Source organism: Carassius gibelio, chromosome A2 (genome assembly GCF_023724105.1).
Source record: "Carassius gibelio isolate Cgi1373 ecotype wild population from Czech Republic chromosome A2, carGib1.2-hapl.c, whole genome shotgun sequence".
In the NCBI taxonomy this organism is placed as follows: Eukaryota; Metazoa; Chordata; class Actinopteri; order Cypriniformes; family Cyprinidae; genus Carassius; species Carassius gibelio.
In genome coordinates this window covers 17534079-17558983 of record NC_068372.1, presented here as the reverse complement: position 1 = coordinate 17558983, position 24905 = coordinate 17534079, and the positions used below count along the sequence as shown (strand labels likewise).

The following is a 24905-nucleotide window of genomic DNA, read 5'->3' as shown; positions in this document are numbered from 1 at the left end:
CTCAATAAAACGTTTTTTATTATTATATTTTAATGTTTCTGTTGTCAGACAACGGAATTAATATTATAATGACTGAAACGCGGTCCATTAAGACTACATACCAGCTCTCAAAGATGTTAATCTGTGCACTAAAATCCTATTCACGACTATGAAATAACATACACATAAGATTAAGACAATGGTTGAACTGTGATTTCGACTGTACTTGTATGTAAAATAGAGTTTGAAGCAACAGAATATCTTTTTTTAACTGAAAGTGCTGCTCCTCTCTGCTCGCTGAACAGGGCAGATAGAGATGCGTGTGCGCGCGCTGCCTGTGGGGGGGGGGGGGGGAGAGAGAGAGAGAGAGAGAGCGCGAGCGCTTGTGCTCGTTCGGCAGTACTGGAGAGTCTCAGAGAATAAATAAGGTCTGTCAAAAAAAAGTCGCTAGATTTGTCGCTAGTCGCTTTTTTGGAAAAAAGTCGCTATGGGGGTTTGAAAAGTTGCTAAATCTAGCGACAAATCCGCTAAGTTGGCAACACTGGGCGGAGCAACACTTCCATCCGTGCGATGAGCCGCCTGTCGATGCCGGTGAGGGAGACGCCCAGAGGAGGGAGGAGGAGGAGCGGAGGGAGGCATGGGGTGAGGAGGAGGAGGAGATGAAGAAGAAGAGGAAAAAGAAGTTCTGGAGGCTGCCCTCTTTCCTCAAAGCTGCCAGAAAACACCTCAAGGTGATCCGACCGAGTCAGACTGAGGTGCAGCTTATTGAGCTACCATCGCCAGCCAGCAGCGCTGATGGTAAATGATATGAATGTGTGACAAAAAAAAAAAAACTTGATAAGAGTATCCATGAATTGCATATTTTTTCCTTTGTGCTTTCCTTCAAATTATTTAATGTCCCCTTGAAAATAGACATGTCAAAATGCGTCAAATGCAATAATTTCTTTTTTTAATAGATGACATTATGTGCCGCTATGAGCTCGGTGATCGTCTGGGGGTAGGCGGGTTTGGCGTCGTTCATGAAGCGAGTCGTGTGGAGGATGGCCTTAAGGTCAGTACAAATAAATGAGAACTTATGCAACTGTTTTTTCTCATCCTTTTCACATCCTGTCCACAGTCTTCAGGTTTAATGAGTGGAATTGTATGACCACACACATGTGAACTGTTTTACTTATGTTTTGTTGTTTAGGTGGCATTGAAAGACGTCATGAAGACCCATGACATGGAATATCTAACTATTGTAAGGCATCTCACTCATTATTTTCATTTAAAACATCTCAGTTAGAGACATTTTTAGTAAACAAACCATTTTAAAACTGTCTGTCTTCTAGCCTGGTCATCCAAACCCCCTCCCAGTGGAGATCGCCCTTACACTCTTGGCCAACAAGGGACCCAGCGCACCAGAGATTATAAAGCTGCTGGACTGGCAGGACCAACGGGACAACTATATCATGGTCCTCGAGTGTCCGTCACCGTGTGAGAACTTAGTCAGTTTCTTGGAGGGCCACGGAGGAAGACTCGAAGAAGGTTTAGTTCGGCACATCATGCGGCAGGCAACGCGGGCGGCTCGCACATGTTGTCGCCGTGGGGTATTCCATGGAGACATAAAGTTGGAAAACTTCATTGTGAGCAAGGACACCCTGCAGGTCAAGTTGATCGACTTTGGGTGTGGGGACCTCATGAGAAAGTCTGCCTACACGACATTGTATGGTATGTATTATCCCTCAAAACTGACAGAGGGAACGCTTTGGTAATGCGAACTTGCATGCGAGATGAAATCTCTTTCCTCCAGGCACCATGGAGTACTACCCTCCTGAGTACAGGATCAAGGGCAAGTACCATGCGAAGTCTGCAATGTCGTGGTCTCTTGGGGTCATCTTGTTAACAATGCTGTGCGGCCGTTTTCCAACTGACAATGACCTGCAGAAGACCGAACTAAACCTTTGGTCAGAGCCTGGACTGTCAAAGGGTGAGCTGTTCATCACATAAAAAGAAGTCTGATTCCAATCATCATACAAATGCTCTTTCAGATTTGATCTCACTACTGAATAGTGCAGATGTAAAGGCTTCAGGTCATAATGAGATGTTGCTTCCATGTTTCTGCACAGACTGCTGCAGTTTGATCTGTAGTCTGCTCCAGCATAAAACTAAGCGACGGCTCGGTCTGGGGAAGATCCTTCAACACGACTGGTTTCAGGTACTGAGCCTGAGATCAGCCACATTTGCTTTAGTAGTGTTATGTATTTAGGCTAATGCTTTGTTTGGTGTGTTGTTTCAGGTCTCCATATAAGTCGTGGCGAAAAGGAGCTTCGACCCCAGACATTTCCCAGTCTCCTGTCAGCTTTGCATCTTGACGGCTGGCAGGAAGACTGTTCATTCCTCTGTGAATCCTCTGCATCTTGTGGAGCCGGCAGGCCATGGTTGCATCTTATGCTATGGTCTGAAGCAGCAGTACTTGCCATATCTGCCATTACTGTTTGCTTGGGGATGTGTATATATGTATATAATTTTTTTCTCAGAGCCTGCATGGTCTAAAGGTTAGATCTTCATTTAAAAATAATAAAAAATACCTCTTATTCCAATCACAGTGCATTTGTTCTTCCAGAGTAGACCTCACATCTAAATAGCGCAAATTTAAAAGCTTCAGGTCATAATCAGATGTCTTTCCCATGTTTCTGCACAGAATGCTGCTGGACCAGAGGTTCCTGCCATGGACAGCTTAAAGGCATGTAATGGGCTTCCTCGTCTCAGAGCTCCACTGCCCTGGTTCCTCAGTGGTTCCTCTCATGGCTACCCACAAGTCCAAGGTTTGATGTCCCAGAGGTTCCTTCTACGGTGCTCCAGGTCTCTCAGTCTTGCTGCTCTGGTACCAGAACTTCCTGTAGTGGCTACCTGGTCTTCAACTCCTTGTCATGACTGCATGCTCTCAAAAGTTGACCTGGATAGTGAGGTCCCTGCAAAGTCAGCTGGGTCTCAGAGGTTCTAACACTGGCCACTCAGAGATGTTCATGGCACGGTCCAGTCTCAGATGTTCTTCTCATGGCTGTCTCAAATGCACTGCTCCATGTGATAGATGCCCCGGGTCCCAGAAGTTTCTGTAATCAGGGTGCTGCACAAGATCCCGGGCCCTAGCATAGGCAGTCCTAATGCCCCAACCCCCCACCCCTCTTGAAAATATATATTCCAGACTTTTTCAAGGGCCCTCTCTTCCTTTGGGGCCCTGGTGATCAGTACTGGTTTTACCCCAAGTCCGACGCCCCTGTCTGTAATAGCTGCATCTGCTCTTTAAATACTTTTCTCATGTCAGAAAGGAAGAAAAACAGCTTGCATTTTAAACTGGAAAGATTAAAAGGTCTACTTATCACCTATGGTTTTATGTCATTTTCTACATCTTGTATTTTTATTGTGACAGCATCACTATTTATCACAGTTAAAATGTTCATGTCCTCCAGAAGGAAGCATCTCTGTGCACCTCCACCAGCCCCGTAATATACTTTAATCAGCTTTATCACATTGTGAATGATATGCACATGATGTAAGATAATAATATAATCAGCCATAATTTCGTTCAGGTATTTTATTGTTATCCTAAATAAAGCCCAATAAACATAATTTTTTCAAGAGCAATTTTTGAAGGAGAGACAAATAATCCAGCTAAAATTGTACTTGTATGGATATGTGTACACAGAGGAAAGCCACATTACTATTAGTGCAGCCGGGAGACCGTGCCACATTAGACAACGTTTAGCTGTTGTTGTCGCGCCGTGACAGCACACGAGTCCGTTGTAGACATTACTATACATTACTATAAAAGGGCATCTAAAAAATGTTTAATATCAACGAAAAGTTTTTTTTTTTTTTTTTTTTTTAAATAAAACTTTCTTAAATTCTAGATCCATTGCACACAAACTGAAGTATGTCAAGAGTATTTTGTTTTAATTCTGATGGTTATGACTTACGGCTTAGGAAAATTCAAAATTCAATATCTAAAAAAAATAATAATATTTTCTCAACGATCAATCAAAAAGAGATTTACAAAACAGAAATGTTCAAGATCTCCAAAGCAGGTTTAATTATGCACCCAATATTTGGTTGGGGCTCCTTTTGCATGAACTACTGCTTCAATGCTGTGTGGCATGGAGGTGATCAGTCTGTGGCACTTCTGATGGTCTTATTGAAGCCCAGGTTTCTTTGATAACAGCCTTCATCTCTTCTGTATTGTTTTCAGATGTTACTTATCTTCCTCTTCACAATACCTCAGATTCTCTGTGAGGTTAAGGTCAGGTGAGTTGGCTGGCCAATCAAGCACAGTGATATCATGGTCAGCAAACCACTTGGAATTAGTTTTGGTACTGTGGGCAGGTGCGAAATGAAATCAGCATCTCCATAAAGCTTGTCAGCAGATGGAAGCATAAAGTGCTCCAAAATGTCCTGGTAAGATGGCTGCATTGACTTTGGACTTGATAAAACACAATGGACCAACACCATTCTAACATTATTTGTGAAATTTTCTAGTAACTTCTGAGTAAAATTTGTTTCCACACCAATTTTTTCCCAGTGCATGAAATGCTAAAACTTTGGAATACAACCAAATTGTTGTGCTTTTATTAGATTAAGGAGATTCTTTCATTTATTATTATTATTTTCTAGTGGTAATATTTTGCGCTCAGACTGTTTCAACTATTATCTGATCACACACAGGTGTTTTTACTTACATGGCTCAAGAGTGACATTGCCAGTGTTAATAGTCCTACTGTACACACAAAAAGCCCAGATACGAAGCTGTTTCAGTACATGCTGAGTGGTCTGTTGGGTAAACTGAATCACATGATATGTCTTGTTTTCTTATTAAAACACTACCTACACTCAAATACACCTTGTTTTTAAGTTACAATGTAAACAAGCATATAGACACTTTTTATTCCGGTGCCCATGTCAAGGTTTTAGGTTGGTGGTGAGATCTCGGTTGTATTTTTTTAATATTTCCCCACATATCTGTACTTTTATTAAAGTGACGGAGAAAGTGTCACTGTCTCAAACTAAAGGATAGATATCATATCACAGTGAGATATATTTTTTTATTTTTATTTTTTATTAAATATTCATTCAAAATAACATATGCCAAGTAAAAGAGCCAGGGGTTCAAGGATGACCAAACAATTACAAATCAAATAGGAAAGAGTAGAAAAATAAATAAATAAGAAAAAAAAATACAAAAAGCTAAAATAAAAAATGAATAAGAAAACAGATTACACAACCAAAACCTTCCTCTTCCCTCAAAACCATAAGATAATAGTCATATATAAATTATACAAAGACACCAAAAAGTGATCATACATTCAATGTTTTTGTTACAGGAGGTAGATAAAGATTTTATATACATTTTAATATCTTCTAAAGTAAGGGAAGTGGGGCGTAACTTTCATAACCTTACATTTGTGGATAAAATTAATTTGCAGTGAAAGTAAACATTTCCATATTGCTTCTCAAAAGTGAAAATACCAGACAAAACATCCTTAAAGGGGGGGGGGTGAAATGCTATTTCATGCATACTGAGTTTTTTACACTGTTAAAGACTTGGATTCCCATGCTAAACATGGACAAAGTTTCAAAAATTAAGTTGTACGTTTGAAGGAGTATTTTTGTTCCAAAAAATCCTCTTCCGGTTTGTCACAAGTTTCGGAAAGTTTTTTTCGAGTATGGCTCTGTGTGACGTTAGATGGAGCGGAATTTCCTTATATGGGTCCTGAGGGCGCGTCTGCCGGAAGAGCGTGCGCTCCTGTATAGCAGAGCACTGAGAGGCTGAGCACAGCCTGATCAGAGCGAGAGCGTCGCGAAAAGTCACAAAAGAAGTGTGTTTTTGGTTGCCAGGGCAAGACAACCCTGCACAGATTACTAAAAGAGAAACAGCATTAAGGGACCAGTGGATGGAGTTTATTTTTACAGAGCATCAACGGAATTATGCAAGTGTTTTTGTTTGTTCCCTGCATTTCGGATTGCACATCGTTTATTTCTTAAGGATAATGCAGTCCCAACTAAAAAGGGTCACGATTGTGTGTTGGAACCACATGCGGTGAGTAAAACTGCTTCAAATATCTCTGTGTTGTTAACTAAGCTATCAGCGGGTAAGCACATCAAGTAAACAACATGCGATGTTGTCATCAAACTGCGCTTTCCACATGTACAGCTTAAAAAAAAAAAAAAAGACGACATAAAGTGGAACTTAGTCATTTTCCAAAACCGCTAAGCAAATATATACAGTTTCAGTACATACCACATAGAGACACATTTGCTGATGCTGCTCTTGTTAAATTTCAGCCTCTGGATCTGTGTCACAGCTTCCACATGCTCTCAACTCAAAAGCCTACTGGCGCTCGTGATTCTTTAGCTCCGCCCACACGTCACGCCTCTAGGCGCTCGTGTTTTTCCGGGAAAAATCGGTACAGACCATCTTTCTCTTATAAGTATAATAAAAATAAAGACTTTTTGGAGTTATGAAGGATGCAGTACTACTCTATAGGTACTCAAGATTAACAGGATATTGAGTGAAAACGAGTATTTCACCCCCCCTCTAAATACAAATACAAACAGCTTTGTGTGAGTTGTGTAGTTGGTCCAAATAATACAGCCATCAAATTGCTTTTCAACTTTTTCATATAATCTGCATTATATCTATAGTTCTTGGCCTCATAGCAAAGCATGTCAGTTTCTAACAGTTCACTTTAGCTTTTTTGCACTGGATATCCTGAGCTTAACATCTAAGGACAGCTAGCAGTAATAAACATGTGCAAGTGAGAGCACTTACTAGTAAGCCCGTAGTAATTAATTAAAGGGATGATGGGGGAGTTGATGACCTGTGGGCCTGTTTTGATCAGATTCCCCCGAGCATTTCAGCGGGTATGTGAGTCGGCTCTGGCTCTGGACTGTGTGGTGCAGTGCCTTCACCATAACCTGGCTTCATTATGGCTCAGTAGCTGCTTAACCGCTGTTCTATGTGCAATCAACATGCTAATGAAGCCTCCCTAGCAGTTTCCTCAGCCATGGGGGACAGAACACATCAGGCCTCCTCTGGTTTCACACATGGCTGATTATAACACTACACTTAGAACGGGTAACATGTTGTTCAACTAAAGTTTGGCAATTTAGTTCTTTGTTCAACATTATATATGTCAAAGGAGTTGATATATCAAACTCAGTTTATTTCAACTGTTCCTTCTGTTTGTGAAGGTCACATTAAAACGTTTTAAGATTATTTGCTTGAATTTATTGTTTTACCCTTGTCCTTGACAAGACTTTCAATCTCGAGCTAATAAAATTCATTATAAAATTATGAATCATGACGTTTAACGCTAAATAAAAGAGACTAATATATTCATAAACCCTTTCAATATATCGCAATATTTTTTTTCTCCAAAATTAGAACTCTGTTAGCTGTTGCATCATTTCCAGAAAAAAATAGTATACTTGTTTACAAATCAGACTGAAATTAAAGAGTAAATCATGAGGTTTTGTTTTAAATAAATATATTAAAGTTTACATAAAGAGTTAAGAGATAACGTTATATTTTTTTTTGTTCTTGTATGAAATTAATCTTCCCTCACAACGACCTTTTGTTTGCTTTTAGTTTATTGATTTTGATATCTTTATTGTTTTGACATTTCTCCCTCTCTCGTACTATATGCGTACCTTGTTTTCCTTTTGTTTATTTGCAGTCTTTATCCACACTTTTAATATACTACAGACACAAAACTAAAAAACAGAAACAAACATATTGTCATGCAATATTAACAGCCCTGTGAGAATCTTACCGATGAATGTCTTCATTCATTATGTCTGTAGTTATCATGAGAGCAGATGACACAATGATTGACGTTTAATCGCGATGGAATTCATTCAACACCAGCGTCATGTGGATCTGTCCGGGACATTATTCTTGAGTGTAATTATGTAATTGTGTGAGTGACATTATTCTGGAGTGCTAATTGTTGGTGACTATTCGTTTTCATATTTCAATGTTCTCTCTGTAATTCGCCTGCTGACATCAAAAAAAATCCTGACTGTACTTAACGCTGAAAAATAAAAAAACATATCATGTAATTACAAACAGTGCTGGGGAGACTTATTCATAAAACTGCTGTGAATGTAAATATGCTTGTTTTAACACCAATAACACATGTACTATTTCATAATAATTGGGAGGTATGTATGAGAAAATTTAAATTCACATCCGAATCTACACTCCTGCACCCCAGTAATTCCTAGAGGAATCTTTGTAAATGTCAACGGAGCCCTTTTAGAAACTCCCATAGCATGTTTATGAAAGATTAATGAAGTAATTTGCAAGTAATAGGTGATGTTTAGGCAGTAGTAGAATAATGAAGTTCTCCTTCGTGTATAATGTCCATTAATTAATCATTATTGCAGGTCTAATTCAGTTATATGACAGCAGCTTCCAAACTGACCTGTAAATAACTGGAGACAATTAAATAACTTCTAAGATATGCTTTGCATTCTTATATAGGATCAAAGCAGTCGTTTCTAACGAACCATGCAGTTTCACGGCCCGAGGTATTATATGTCAGAGTATTAGGTTTAGCCCAAATTAATTTCAAAATTTGAATCTTCACTCAATACGTTTTTTTAAACTTTCCTGTCTTGCTGCAAGTAAAAAATCAAACACCTATTGGCCCAGACATGACAGATACGTGGAGCAGAGAAAGACAGAAGGCTCTGAATCACTGAAGTGTTACTTAACAGATTTAACCAGAATTGAATGGCTGACTCTTGGGTTAATAGACCAAGACACTTCTAACCCGAAGTAATGTTGCTCCAAATCAACAAATATCAGAGAGTCGGCTAAGACTCGGTGTGTTCATGAACTGAAGTGTCAGAGCAATATAGAGTAGCTTAGGTCATGTAAGCAGGATGTTGATGATGATAGACACTGGAGAGCTTGTTTTCAGTCATCGGCTCCTTCAGCATTCTCCCGTTTGATGCATAACAAATGGCAGAAAAAATAAATAAAACATTGGTAGACGCTGAAAAAACGATGTTGACTTTACAAGTAGGCTACATTGATTTTGACGGTCAGTCAGCTGCAAACGTGTGCTTGAAGGAGCAGGAATTAAATCAGCCTTGACTGGAGGAGATTGGCAAAGGTTAAATGACAGATTCTGTGTTTTTCAACCCATAGCTTACTAAAATGGTGGTTTCTGATCATGAATTATGGCCCTTATAGCATGACTTTGCTGATTGCTGTAGTTTTCAGTAAAAAAAATTTTTTCAGCCTTTCACCAGGATTGAATGCAGTCACAACAGGCATTTGTTTAAAGCCTTCAAACCTTCCGAAATTATTCAGTGTAAATTAAAATAGCGTGAGGTTATGTGTATGCGTTTACTAATTTAAATCAGGTATTTTAAAACATGCTGTTTTCTCAGAAAAAAAAAAAAAAAAAAAAAAAGCTGACTGTGAGAGTCTGGAGACTTTTAATACATGCTTACAATTTATGTTTTCAAAATTGATACCAGCAAATAAAACGATTGACTTATTTAGCTATATAAAGAAAAAAGTTGAAGATGGTACTCATAATCATTTAAGCAGAGCTCATCTGTCCCTGTTTTTTTGTCAGTGGTTCTGTTTGTGTACAGACTGTTTATTTTAATTACCAGTGGTGGAGTGTGCAAAGGCTTGATTGCTTTCGCACTGAAAACACCACTGATTAAAGGAAGCCAGTCTGCTTTTGATAGATCTACCCTATCGGATTTTGATTCATGCCATCGGCTGTTGCTTTAAGTTGTGTTTTTTTATGTGCTCAGGGTAAATAGTTTGCTTACTAATGAATGGCAATTTTGGCAAGACACTCTATCCCATCAAACAGTGACTGCAGTCAAATAAAACCACTGCAGCAGCCAGATACGGATATAGTTCTAATGAGAGGAAATTAAACATCAATGCAATAAAGTGTGCTTAAATAACCTGCCCAAGAGCCTTCGGCCACGAAACACATGAGTCTGGGGAAAAGACTAGAGGTTTGTCAATTTCATCTGACCACATTTGCTGCTGCTACTAATGCCAAAGAGATTTTTCATTCCTTGTGTAGAACATGTTCTTACATAAAAAAAAAACATATTTAATAGTTCTCGTGTTTAACAGTTTAACTTATTTTAACTTGACACAGTGTCTTAAAGAACAAGACCGCCAATTTTTGCCTATGGATGGTACATTGAACAAGCAGCTAGTGCAACTGTCAAAAGTGTTGTAGCGCAAGTTTACATAGAAAAACAATTAAAAAGTGGTGTAGTGGAATGTAAAGCTGCGTTCTGTTTGAACCAGTCCTACACTGTTAAAAATCGCTGTAAAAAAACGGCCAAATTTCGACAGTAAAATACTGTTTTTCATTTAAACAGTGCATTCTGGGTAATATTCATTGTTTTCGAGAAGTAGCCTGCTGATATATATCGTAAAATAACAACGTTCAAATTCGACACTCAGCGGCTGTGTTTCAAATCACACCCTACACCCTCATTCACTATTCCCTACATGAGTTTACTAATATAGTCCACCTGACAGAGAGAATGAACACTAATGAGTGAATTCAGACAATGATCAACAGCTGCTGTTAATGAGTAGAATCACTGAAGAAGAAAAAACATAACAAGACAAACACATGAAATACAACTGACTTCAGCCACAGCCTTAGATGAAATCAACTGAAGATTTAAACAATCAACAAACAGCTTCACCAACTTCACACATTACTAACCAGACTGACTTTATTTCTGTCAGATCAGAGAACAGAGATCAAAAGATCTTATTGAGAATTAAAGAGATTTAGATGATAATGTTACTGTTTCGTTTAGCGTCACCATTGTGGAGATCAGTGTTTGCTTTAGTTGGGCTCCTGACCATTGACTTTTACACTTTACATTTTGTTTTATTGCTGTATTTGTATCTTTATGATGCATCTGTTACAGCAGTATTAATTTTGATAGTCAAGTTATTATGGTTGTTTCTAACAGGCATGATCTTCTAGACTGACTTAAAGTGTTGCTATAATAATCAAATATTAATTTGGTGTTGAAATATTTGAGTGAATGACACTTCAATTTAGTAAGATTGAAAAGTAGTGTGATAACCAGTATTTATGGATTTAACGACTAGTTTTAGTTAAAAAGTATTTCGGGCAGCAGTCCCCACAACACTCAAAGAGAGAAATCAACAATCAGCATATGAATCTCAACAATGGTGACAATCAAAAGGTTCATGATGCAATGCATGCTGGGTACCAGCACAGGATAAAACTCATCCATGATTCCCAGCATGCATTGCGGCATGAATAAATTATGCCCCTGAATTGTTCACTTATTTTCTTGAATTCTTATGTGCTTATAATTTTGCATTTGTTTTAAGTTTTAGTAGCATGTGTTGTGATGTTCAGAACTGATCTGTTCATTTATTTTGTGGATTGTCACCATTGTTGTGATTCATACGCTGATTCTTGATATTTCTGTCTAAATTTCAGCAAAGGTTTTTTTTTTTATTATTATGAGTGACATTTTCTTAACAGTCTTTCATAACTTATGGCTCAGCAGTGTTCCTTCTCATGCTGTAGTATCAATATTCAATAAGAGAAGAGATACGGGATTAGATCAGAAATAATAGTATTTGTTCTTGTCAATCTATAAACAACAATATCAGATTTTTTTTCTTCTGTGTACTTTTGTTTTGCTATAACAGGTTCCAAAGGCGCATTGTTACAGCATGAAAAAAAAAAAAAACTTAGTTGTTGAAAAGTCACGTTCAAGAGCCCAACTAAAGTAAACACTGATCTCCATCATGGTAGTGAAAAAAACACCTAAACCTATTTAACTCTCCATAAGTTCTTCTGTAGACATCTGACAGAAATAAAGTCAGTCTGGTTAGTAATGTGAATCTGGTGAAGCTGTTTTAGTAGTTGTTTAATCGGATCTTGAGAGATTTGATGTATTCTTTTATTCAGTTGATTTCATCTAAGGCTGTGGCTGAAGTCATTTGTAGTTCTTGTGTTTCTCTTTCCTTCAGTGATTCTGCAGGTGTTTATCACTAATGCTCAATCATCAATTAATCACCGAATTATCTCATTAACTTCACTGATTCAGTGTTACTCTAACACTCTGTAGTGTGCACACATTATAAGTGTTCATTTAAAACTGAGGATTTTCTTGTGGGGTTTAAAGGGTTAAAGATTTAAGATGAAGAAAAAACAGAATGAAACATAATTTAACAGTAATAAACTGTAATTAATTTACAGGAAACAAACTGTAGAAAAACAGTTATTTACTGGCACCCCTGCTGCCAGTAAATAACTGTTTTTCTACAGTTTCTTGCCGTAAATTAATGGTTGCCAGCAAAAAAAAGTGTTTTTCTACAGTTTTTTGCCGTCAAGTCAAGGAAAAACAGTAATATACTGTAAAATGTAAACGTCAGATTTACCAAATGAAAAATAAGTTAATTTAACTAAAATATTTGTGAACATCCATAGAAAAAAAATTAGGCAAAGTCATACACTGATAATGAGAGTAAATACTGAACTTGACTGTATTAATGTGTGTTTGCACAAGAGAGATCGTTTAGTTTAATGTAGTTTTGTTGTTCACCATTGTGCTGTAGAGTAGAGCCGGTGCTTCAGTCAATGATGAGCCACAAATTCTGATTTTCTGCTGCTTTATATAAAGGCAGTAAATGTGGAGTCGCTGATACAGTGGTGATCTCTGTGTTAAGTACTTCAGCACATACATGTGTGCTATAGCTGACAATGAGCTGCAGTGATTTGAGTAAAAGTCATGTATTTAGTTACTTTATTACTGCACATTAAGTGTAAGAAATATTCCTTCTCATTGGACTCAAATGAAATAAGTTCATAGTACTAACATCGTAGGAATGCTAGTTTAAAAACTCGAACTGTTTGAAGCAGTGGGAGTGGAGTTAATTTCCATGGTAGAATTTACGGTAAAATACTGTTAAAAAATAAGAGTGGTAAATTAATGGTTAAGAGCTGTAAATTAACAGTACTTTACTGGCACCCCTGCTGCCAGAAAATTACTGTTATTTAACGGCAAAAATTTTTACAGTGTAGTGTGTTGGCACTTGGAAAACATGTTGTAACAAATGCATTGGAATTTCTTCCTTGGACCTCAAATGAAGAAACATTGAAAGAATTTTACTGGTTACATATGTTAAATGCAATTCCAATGAATCGAGACTATGTGCAAATGCACCTTTACAGAATGATAACATGGTTTTCTTTAGTGTATGATGACTTTGTTATATGGTTGTCTGGAATAGTTCATTGGTCAGTTGCATCAATATTCCCTAATACTCACCACTGTCTATAGCAAAGCTATAGTCCTCTGCCGGAAAACTGAAACTTTTTTTCATATTCTGTTACATGCAAACGCTGCTGTCACCATCTTGCATATCAGTTATTAATGAAAATGACCTCAGTTTATTTCAGTATTAAAGTCTGCATGAATTCAAAATTGACTCTATTTACTTTCTTAGCACACATTATTAATCTTGTAGTGAACAATTAAAACTAAAAGGAAAAAAATGTTTTTGTAATATTTAGTCATAATCTTAGGTGTGCTTAAATCAGGCCCCGTCCTCTATTTTATAATCAGTTTGATTTTGAATAATGTTTATTTCTTAGCAGAAGCTTTATGTTAATATACAGGTAAAACTATGAATTAACTTCAGTTTGAATAAATATTTAATGTCTGTTTGCTGAATAATTAATGGTATAATGTACAGTCAGCAGGCCATTACCACAAAATAATCCCCTTCAGGGTCATACAAGACCCCTGCAGGTTTGGAACAACATGAAAGTGAGTAAACAGTGGCAGAATGGCAGAATTTTCATTTTGGATAAACTATTACTTTAACGTGACCACAAGAGTTTCCCCACCATTTGCATACCAAATTAATTTATTCAACATATGAGTCAATCCATCCTGTTCCTGCCAACCAAACAGTGAATGACATGTAGCGACTTGTTTTCAAATGCTATCTATCGTTCCCAGCCTGCAGAAGCAGCATGTGTCAGAGAGATGACAAAGGTCATTTGTCAGAATAATAAGGGTGACGTTTATTTGTCAGACCACAGGCAAGGTGAACTGCAGACTGATCATTAGAGCTTCGCCATGTTTGGACGCCTCTAAATATTCCCTCAGCTCGCAGCTGGCCAAGGAAAAGTACATTGATGCTGGCCTCCACATTTGCAACGCATCCAAGTGCTTGTGATTATCTTTGCGTAAGTCACGGGAAGGACAGTTACAGTGCTGTGTATTATGTAGGTTTCATGTATCTGTGAAAGATGAAGGCAAATAATAAACAATAATTTTGGAGTCATAACAGTATAACCAATGTATGTTTTACATCGGGGACAAATATGTGCCTGTTCAGCTGTATCCAAGTGATTTACCATAGCAAAGAGATTCACGAAAAGGCAAAACACCAAAAGCCTGCATTTGTAACTAATTGACTAAGATCTGAGTTGGTTATTTGCATCTTGTATTTGTATCTGTCCTCGGCTTTCTCATTAGGGCCAATTGACTCAAACCCTGCCAGTGTGTTATTGTGCCTGTGTTATCGGGTGTGCAATAATTTAGCCATATTTTCTCTCTGGGTCTTGAAACTCGCAAAAAACCCAGCACAGCATCTGCCAACTTTGAATTAGTTGGGAAAAACTACCTTTTAACAAGAAAAGGAAATGATTAACATAACTCAATATGGCAATTAAGATAGAAGAAAGGGCAGGGAGGCTTGTGACATCCCCATGTGTCCTGAGGGACAGTTAGCTGCAGCACGTTGATGTGTCTCTCCAGGTTGAGCCAGTTCAGCTCATCTCCAATTAGCTGTGAATGTCCCCCTGATTAAAACCAGCCCAACAGTCCCAAACCCCTTATTATCCCGACCCCACATTTTTACACATTGCTCGCAATGCACTTATCTCTCCCCAGATATGTGGCTGACTTTTAATTACTTTGCTCACAACGGCATCGCCCATTGATACGTTTGAAGGACAGCCAGCTCTGGGGTATATGGCAAAAGAGCAAGGAGTGGAAGAAAAAGTGGATGAGAGGGCTAGAGGTATAGGGAGCCAAATGAAGGAGGAGAGGGAGATGTGTCACTCTCTGACAGAACATCACAGTGTCGAGGCAGACATTTCATTGCATTGCCTGCCTTTGATGTCTGAGTTCAAGCCTTTTGTTCCATGCTCCTTCCCTTCGTGGGGTCTCCCAGGTTACAGTAACAGAGTTTGTCAGAGAGTATATGAAAGTTATCAGTGCTGGATAGAAACTTGTCAAGGTCCAGCGCCTGATCATGTGACTTACCTGAAGGACGTTTCCGTCCCAGAGGCATTGGGGAGTTGCGTTATTGGTCGCACTGTGCTGCTGTGTGATTCTAATATGTGATGGTGTTTAAAGGGTTTTTCTCTGTGTCTGGGTCTCTTGAGTCATTGTTATTCACAGCAAACACATTTAAGAAACTTATTCAATAAAGCTTAAATTTTATTTTAGGATTTAATATTTTTCTGGTACAAAAAAAAAAAAAAGTTTAATATCATTGGCTGGCCTTGTCTGGCTCTTGTGTCTGAATGGAAAGCATCCCAGAAGAGCTGATGCTGTTACTGAAGTCCTTCCAACTTCTTATTAATATTCATGGATTTGCCATTAACTGCTCAACAAACAAGATGCTCGGGCATCCACATGCATATGGTAATGTAAAATATTTTATTCTGTATGAGATATCAAACGTCCCGTTTCAGTACCACAATTCACAGACGGCCATCGCTGGAGCTGGAGTGACTGAGGACCCAGGAGGAGCTACAGGGATGGAGGGACAAGGCGGTTAGGGGGTCATCATGCCAAGGCTGAGCTGGACGGAAACAGCAGGAAGACAAATGATACAGGACAATACAAGTAATTACCCACTTTAATATTATCCAATAATTGTAGCTCACCCTCAACAGTGGGAGTCTGAGCAGGGCTTCTTTCCATCAACTTGTACTTCACTGCTACTCCCTTTGGCACATGCAGTGTTGCTGTCTCATACACTCGGTCAGACGTATCAGGCTCCAAGGTGATGGCAGATTCAATCACTGATTCTTCCGCTGGCTCTTCAGTCGCAGTGGGCAATGGTTCTCTGTCTGCGGTGGGCTCAGGTAGATGCTCTGTACAGCTGGGTGATGGCTGTCTGGGCTTTGAGTAGTATATGGGGCTGGCGTCGGCGTAAACAGTGCATGCTAATCCAGTAGAAACCAGCACCCACTCCACATAGTCAGCGAATACTCACTTGAGGACCCTCCCCAGACAATTGCGCTAATTTGACGATATTCGTGTAGGAACAAGCAAAGGCAGTTGTCTGGGTGGTCTAATGTGAAAGACCCAGGAATTCATCCACATGTTCCTCCAGTGAGACATCTTCCTGCTCAAGGCAGAGCAGCTTAACAGCGGCAAAGTGATTAATAGAAAAAAAGCTATCAAACGCACATTGAAGTTTATGTGGGTGTGAAAGAGTTGTAGTTATGCAAATAAAGAAGAAATTGTGAGGTGTAAAGTCACAATTGTGAGACAGAAAGCTGGAATTATGAGAAACAAAACTGAAATTTCTAGATTTAAAGTCACATTGTGAGAGGTTAAGTCACTCCGAGATATAAAGTTGCAATTAGACAAGTTGCAAGACATAAAGTCATATGACCAGTTTTATTATTTACTTTACTTTACTTTACAGAAACAAGCTTCCATCCTGTCCGCATCTATTTCCCCAATTCTACCGTCTTAAACAACAATCAGTATTTCTATCAATATTACTTTATCAGCTTACACTAAGCATTGAATGTGAAATGTTCAATTTTGATTTGGTACAATATGCGCAAATAAATAAAATTTGTATCTGTTTATTTTTTTATTTCATTTTATTACTTTTAGCATGAAACAGTCAGGTCGTGTTCATGTGGTTACTAACCCAAAGTTGTCATCATTGCACACTTAATTTCCACTAACCTTAGTCATGCCATTTGACCACATAAACACGCAAATAATCAAAGTACAAATGAAATGTCATCAGATTGCAAATGCGACTTGCACAGCATAGGTGACGATGCTCAGACTGATCACCCAGACTAAATATGTAAATGAAGCGACAGTAACACAAGAGAATTGAAATCGGATTAGCCGTATGGATGGAGAAGCACATGGATAAAGAGTCAATGCGTGTGAAATGTCATCGTGATGACTGAGCAGGCTGGCATTTGAACCATTGTTGTTTCAGATGAATATGCTGCGACTCCAAATCATGGCTGATAAGCTGTGTAGAGGATGCAAACACAGCTATAATGTCCCTCACTCTTATCTCCTCTCATCTTTCACGAGTGTTCTCGCAACACAAGTTCAACTTCTGCCGCTGTTGACCCACCACACACACTGAATTGTGCTTGTCTGGGAATTTTCATACTATGCTACCACAATATAATGTGTGACTACCTTAAATTCTCCTGGGTAGCTCTCTCAGTAGTTCATGTTTAGTTGTCAGTCTTACACCTTGGGAGACTGCCAAGTGTTATAGCTACTGTCTGTTAAGCAATCCTACTCCTGGTTTTCCAGCATTTGAGCATTGACAGCTATCAGTGTTGCATATTTTTCTTTATTTCTGGAAAACTGCTAAATAATCTTTACAATTCATCCAGTAAGCATTGTATAATTTGGTAAAAAACTGCTGTATTAAGTGTCTTCTGGTTTGCTTTGATGACATCAGTCTCTTTAACACTCATTTCACATTACCATCTGATTTGCAGTGTTTTTCGCGGCACATGTGTTTATGTGCCCATTAATCCATGTAAAACACACCCAAGGCTACATGTTGTCAAACCCTCGTCATGTTCATGTGTGACTTATGGCACATTGGAAACTGCAGCAAGTGCATTCTCTTAATTAAACCGGAAATAAGTATATGGGTAAAGATGTACTCAGCCAGTACTGCACCTCTTATTAATTGGAATGACACATAAATTGATCCGCAGGTAATTATTTTTCTCTAAACCATCAATGGTAATAAATTTCCCTGATGTTAATTAAGAGCAGTCCCTGAGCATATCTCCAAAAGGAGGACATTTTTGCCGCTCTAACAAGGTAGTTGCATTAACAGGGAAGTTATGCAGACACTGGTGTTATGAATTAGTATCTAAGAATATTAGACCTCTGAATACGCAGCTCAGAATCTATGTGCCAGCGTGACGCTAAGCTATTAGAGGTTATGTATCTTACAGGTATCAGTGCATCAGATTTATAGACACAGTTTTACATAATGAATTCTAAAAAGGAGCGGAGGAAAAAGAATCACCACTCTGAGTGCTTGTTCCTGGAGTGATGACATTAATAGAAAAGAAGACTTCATATGTACTTAAAGAGATAGGTCACACAAAAATGAACATTAAGGCCATCCAATATGTACAGTAGATGAGTTTGATTCTTCATCGGAGCAGATTTGGATACATTTAGGATTACATCACTTGCTCACCAACGGATCCTCTGCAGTAAATGGGTGCCTCACAGTTATGCACAAGTAATCAACATGATTTCAGTTCATGATTTTAGAAAAGACCCATTAGGCCTTTTTAATGTAGGCAATAATTTCCCCAAGTGAAAAAGTATTTCCCTTGTTGTCCTCTCACATCAAAATCCACTGCCATATTTGTTTAAAACTCTTCTGGACTGCTTTCACCTCAATTCACCCCTGATTCAGACAAGACAACTTTTTCACAAGAGAAGACAATTTTATGGACAGAAGACTCATATTTTAGTGTAGGACAATGCGTTCTTGTTTGGGACCACTTGACCTTCATTGTATAGACAAAAACTTTTTTGTGTCCACCACAATAATTTCCTCCATGTGTTAAGAAGCACAATACATACTTTTATATGTGCTATAAATGTTTTTGGAGATTTTCTTTTTCTAAAAGTCCAGAGGGCCGAATGTATCCATTTCAACAACTGATTCAATTGAATTTATCAGCCATTCCAAGGCTGCATTTGTGAGAGGGGTTGACGTTAATGTAATTATTGTTTCTACTGGTTTTGTAGACTTCGTTGGCCTTAGCTCACTCGGTTGTAAGGCCATGTGTGAAATACATTGTGACATAAAGACATTGATGTGAAGTGTTTTTTTTTTTGTGTTTGTTTTTTTCAGGCTACACTGTTACTTGTTGGAAAACTTTAGAATGTTGCAGTAATTGATCTATTTAAATGTGAAGAGAGTAAGATAAGTATGGGGTTTAGGACTGTAGTTTAGATTGTCTTCTTAGGACAGATTAAAGCCAGTGTTGTTACTGTGAACTAAAAATGTAAAAAAAAAAAAAATTCACTTTTAGTAATTTAAATAAAGTTGTAATAAAATAAAATATAAATATCAGAAATTTAAATTAAAATAAAAAGAAATGAATATTGCCTTGGCCTCAAAATGAAAAAAAATAAATAAATCGGAAATAAAAATAAATGAATGTTAAATTGAAATATAAAAACAAATGGCAAGCGCATCATAAAATTACTAAAACTTCAGTTAAAATTAAAAAACAAAAAAATATAACAGCTAATTCAAAAAGTATTTGGTATATTATATAATAGCATATAAATATCGCTAAAATAACACAGATTCAAGCACTCTGTGTCATGGCTCTTTTATTCTTTCAGTTCATGTGAGCACTTTCTTCCCATTTCCCATTTCATTCATCAGTCCAATAATATTCCATGTCTTAAATCAACTTCACAATATATCTCAAACTGGTAACCATTTTATACATTTACTTGTCAGCATTTCAAGTATAACCCTAAAGACAGTATTTCCTTACTTTTATGAGGTATATGCAATCCAGACTTTTGATTCAATAATTCACAGTGCTTTCTCATATTCTGTATTTAATTGTTCTCACTGCACTTATTTCTGGCAGTGTTGTAAGTACCAGAGGGTGGAAATAGGAAGGAATGTGTGCAGTTTTATACCTTAATTCTGTTTCTTGTCTGCATTCATACAGCAAGAATCACTGTATTGAAACCACCTTACATAACGTAATAAAATAAACCTCAAGTATAAAATAAATCTACAGAGTGAGACATATATTTAAGCATACATTTAAATTTGCATTTACTTGACAGAAATAGGAGTCCCGGCAGAAATTATTTCTGAAGTGTCACAATTAGGGGCTGTATGCCATTTTCAAAATGACAGAGAGGCAGAAAGCCAGTTATATGTGCCAAAAAGCTTAATATGAGTATTATTCTGCTAAACCATATTTGAATTTGACGGGGGAAAAATTGTCTGAAATTAAGCAGCAGGTTATATATATTCAGATGATGTAGCTAATAATAATTTGTGTGAAAGAGAGACTAGATAGTCTTTAAGATTGCAGCTGTTTTATATTTAATCGATAAATACAGCAACAAGATGTAACTGTTTGTACAATATTAATAATGCATAAAAAATGTATACATTGCTGTGAAATGATAAGAGTACTTTTAAATACTTATGGCATCATATAAAACATTAAATGAGTGGGTTTATCCTTTTAACATTAAATGAGTGGGTTTATCCTTGAATTTGCTTAATCTAAGATTTGGCTAGAGTTTAAAAAACGTAGCTGTTTCTAACATTTCTGCAGTAGGTACGTTTGATCCACAGAAGGTTTCTGGAATGTTGCACTGAGATGTGGGAGCAGAAGAGAGAATGAGAAAGAAGTGCTGACAAAAGGCTTTGAAGCGAGATGGGACTTTATCCCACGTTTCATAAATAACGTGAAATCTGCATATATGCATCTCTGAGAGACTGAGAGAGATGCTGTAGGTGGAAAAAGATGAGTGAGAGGCAGTCGACCCAGCTGAGGACCTCCACCTCACAGGAGCACAACCTGAGACAAGTGTCAGGAGCGAGAGTCAGGAGGGATGTCAGGAGGAAAAGTTCTGTGACGAGTCTGTGGAGTGGAAGAGACACACACACGCTGTGAGAACTTGAAAAAATTTACCAAGATCTAATAGTCTTTTTTTCAATAAAGTAAATGTTTACATTTATTCTATGAAATCAATTCAGGTAATACATGACTGTAAAAACAATAATAGTGTGTATAAATTCAGCCACTGTAGAACACAATTATTTGCAGTATTAAAAGTAAATATATATATGCTACAGGAAGATTTTGTTTTCAGTGATTTACTTTTTTTTTTTATGAGTGGGTGGTGATTAGCATGATTGCTATTTTCTAATATAAGCCAATATGCATAAATATCAACATTCAGCATACATACATATATATATATATATATATATATATATATATATATATATATATATATATATATATATATATATACTTTTTTTACCAAAATCTAAAACATTAATCTTAAAAATGCATCTAAATAAACAAAAGTTACAAAAACAAAAAAACAATATATTAATGCAATACTGGCAACACAACTCAGTACTGTGGATGTCATTGTTACTGTTAACCGTATATAAGGCATTACTGTAGTGTGAAATTCCATACATATTATGAAAGTATGGAAAAACAATGTTTTTTTTTCACATACCAGTGATCTCAGCTCTCTGATAAAATAAAGAAATAAGCCTCTGCCACATGAGTTTTCATTCCCTTCTGTCACACACTGCAATGTTTACACCATGTGCGTTAAAGCACCTCACCAAACATCATTACGGACAACTAAAAACTCATCTTTTCTTTTACTCTGAGCAAGGAACAGCACCTCACATGTGAATAAGTTGAAGTCTTATACACACACACACATTTGTTTTTGTTTTTTATAAATAAATAAAAGCCACCAAGTGCATTAACTTACTGCAAAATCAATCACAACAGGACAAAAAAAATGGGGCTGTAGTTGAGCATGGCACTAGCAAAGCCTAGGTTATGGGTTCGCATACCAGGCAAAGAAAGAACTGATAAGCATTTAAATGTGTTCCTTAAATGCAGTATAAGTTGCTTTGGATATGCCAAATGCATAAAAGTTAAATAATAGCTGTCTACATAACAATTATAATAATAATAAAAGTAATGATTTTTATAATTATTACTTTGATAACTGAGGTGCAAGTTGTTTGCAGTTGTTTTTGTTGGAAACAAAAGAGAGTCTGTGGTGTAATGCGAGAGACACAAAAGTACCAAATTCATGATGTAATATATTGTGGGTGCTTCTTCTTTGCAAGGCTGCATCTGTCACACCCCTGTGGACTGTTGATTGCGGTTTCTCTCTCTGTGTCCATATTTGGTTGTTCCTGTTCTCATTATTAGTTAATCACCTCACTGTGCTCACCTGTGTGCCCCTCGTTATCTGCCCTATATTAGTTCCTGTCTCTTGTGTTCTGGTTTCTTGGTTATTGTCAATGTGTATATGTGTTCATGCCTGTCTCCCTGTGGCTTATCCTCTCTGTGAAGTATTAAAGACTTTGTATTTTCATCTTTGTCCTCATTTGTTCCCTCGTGCACCAGACCATGACAGCATCATTGCTGGTCCAGTCATTCTGAGGCTTCTAGGCTAGACTCCTCCTCAAAAGTAAATCTATTTAATGTGAATTGTGGCTATTTTGTATGAATTTGTAGATTCTGCTTACACCCCAGTGTATTTATAGTTAGAGGTGGACATTTGTTTCTATTTTGTGTTGTTGTTTTTTTTTTGTTTTTTTTGTTTTTTATCACATTTTCGTGAAGTGAGAAATTGGCTATGTTTTCCCAAGAGATTGGTTTAGTAAGTGTTAATTTCTACATCATAAAGGTTTCTGACTTTCACTTAATGTAATACAGTGACTCATATAGACAATAATCTTATATAGACAATAATCTGCAGTCTCAATAAACAGTTTAGCATTGTGTTATTTTTTATTTATTTTTGCCAAAATAGGTTTGCCAAACAGTTCAATTGGATGAGCTCATAGCTGACTCATCTTCCACCAATTGTTTATTTGTATTTTTTATTGGAAAATGTGCAAAGGATTGTGGATGATTGTAAGATGCAAAGGATATGCACAGTGCATCCTTCATAAAATTTACGAAGGCCTCAAAATAAAGGCTGCCTTCCAAGGATCTTTCTAAATTAGATGGCCTTCGACAGAGCTTGACGCTGTTATAGGCAGGCAGGCTTGCTAAGATGCAGACAATTGAGATGCAGCCATTGTTTACCATAGATAACCCCAAATATTGTAATAAAATATTAACCGCTGAATGCCACAATAGACAAATCTGAATCAAGTATTCTAGAACACTGAATAATGCATTTACCCTGAAAATGCACCGCTTTTATAAACAAAGTCTCACTGGATTGGCTGAAATTCTGTAATGGTCAAAGATGTCTGTTGTTATCATCTAATATTTGTAATACTTGTCATATATTTACTAAATATGAAAATTATCACTAAAAGTACAAATTAAACTAATATAGAAAAAAAAAGGTAAGCAAAATGACTAATTTGAAATAAAAACATTATAAATATAACCAGAGTGGCTCTTTGTTCATTTGTTCCATTTCTTGCCCTGCAGGCAAGAACATAAATAATCATGGTAGTGTGAGAATTACAGAATAAAGTAATTCCAATGACATGGAAGCTTTTGTATGTGTGCCTCTCCTGCGGTTTCGCCCTGCTGTGTAATGCTGTGTAGGATCATACTCATGGAGTTTCCTGTAATGGATGGTTTGGACATCACGGGTTAGCCTCAGAGCAGGATATCATGATTGACTCTGAATGTGGGCAGGGCATACGTAATGAGGTCCATCTGATCACACCTCTGCAAAAACCTGGCTTAATTAATTAGTGCTCACTCCTCTGTGTCTTCACTCACATACACACTTACATTTGTACACACACACACAGGGTTCATCTGTTCCCAGCTTAATTAATTGCAATAACTCCCTCACGCTGCGCCTGCGTGCTCGACTGCACCGACAGTCGTGTCTACAGCTTCCTAGGACAGATTTAAAACCATTCGCTATAAAACACATAGGCTATGTCCGAAATCTCATACTCTCTGAGTAGGCCTTTCTTTTGAATAATTGCTTACTTTACGACCATTAAAAAAGTATTATATAGTATGATTATAATCTGGATGTACTATATTTATCATGTTATCATTATCATGTGACCTACAGTGTCAGTTGATTCACTTCACTGCTGTTCACAAATTGGTTTTTCTTACCATATTATTTTAATGTATTATCTAAATTATGAACACACTGGTTTGTAGTGCAAACAGTTTTATCGTTTACTGCACATTGTCATTATTCACATTATTTCCCTACTGCGTCTAATGAACCGGAAGTCTCGCCCATAGGCTTACTTCCACAAAAAGTGTTTGCATCAGTATTGTAATCAATAAACGGTTACACGTTAGAATAAGGTTCCATTAGTTAATGTTAGTTAATGTATTTATTAACATGAACAAACAACGAACAATACATTTATTACTGTATTTATTAATCTTTGTTAGTGAATGAAAATACTGTTATTCATTGTTAGTTCATGCATTCACAGTGCATTAACTAATGTTACCAAACACAACTTTTGATTTGAATAATGCATTAATAAATGTTGAAATGAACATTAACTAAGATTAATAAATGCTGACTAACTTAACTAAAGTCTAACATGAACTAATGGAACCTTATTATAAAGTGTTACCCAATAATCAGTATGTTCAATTTAGTGTCATACGTATGTTATCAGGGACATTTTGAGGGGCAGAATTTTTTGGAAAAAAATGGCACTTCTAATATTTATATATAAACTTTGATGCCATACACTGATCGGTCTGTGCAGTGCCAGTGCCATGAAATTGCAGATGATTCACATAGGTCTGGGCCGGGGCAAGTGCATTAAATGCGTTAATAATTTGAAC

At 37.2% G+C, this 24905-nt stretch overlaps 1 protein-coding gene across 1 annotated transcript; it reads left to right on the top strand.

Moving 5' to 3' along the window:
- The first annotated feature begins 638 nt into the window (after positions 1-638).
- Positions 639-2965, top strand: LOC127939939 (serine/threonine-protein kinase pim-2-like). Its single transcript, XM_052536137.1, has 7 exons — positions 639-777; positions 936-1030; positions 1169-1219; positions 1311-1689; positions 1772-1948; positions 2088-2209; positions 2663-2965. The coding sequence occupies exons 1-7, from the start codon at positions 639-641 to the stop codon at positions 2963-2965; spliced, it is 1266 nt and encodes a 421-aa protein (XP_052392097.1).
- Positions 2966-24905: the final 21940 nt, after the last annotated feature.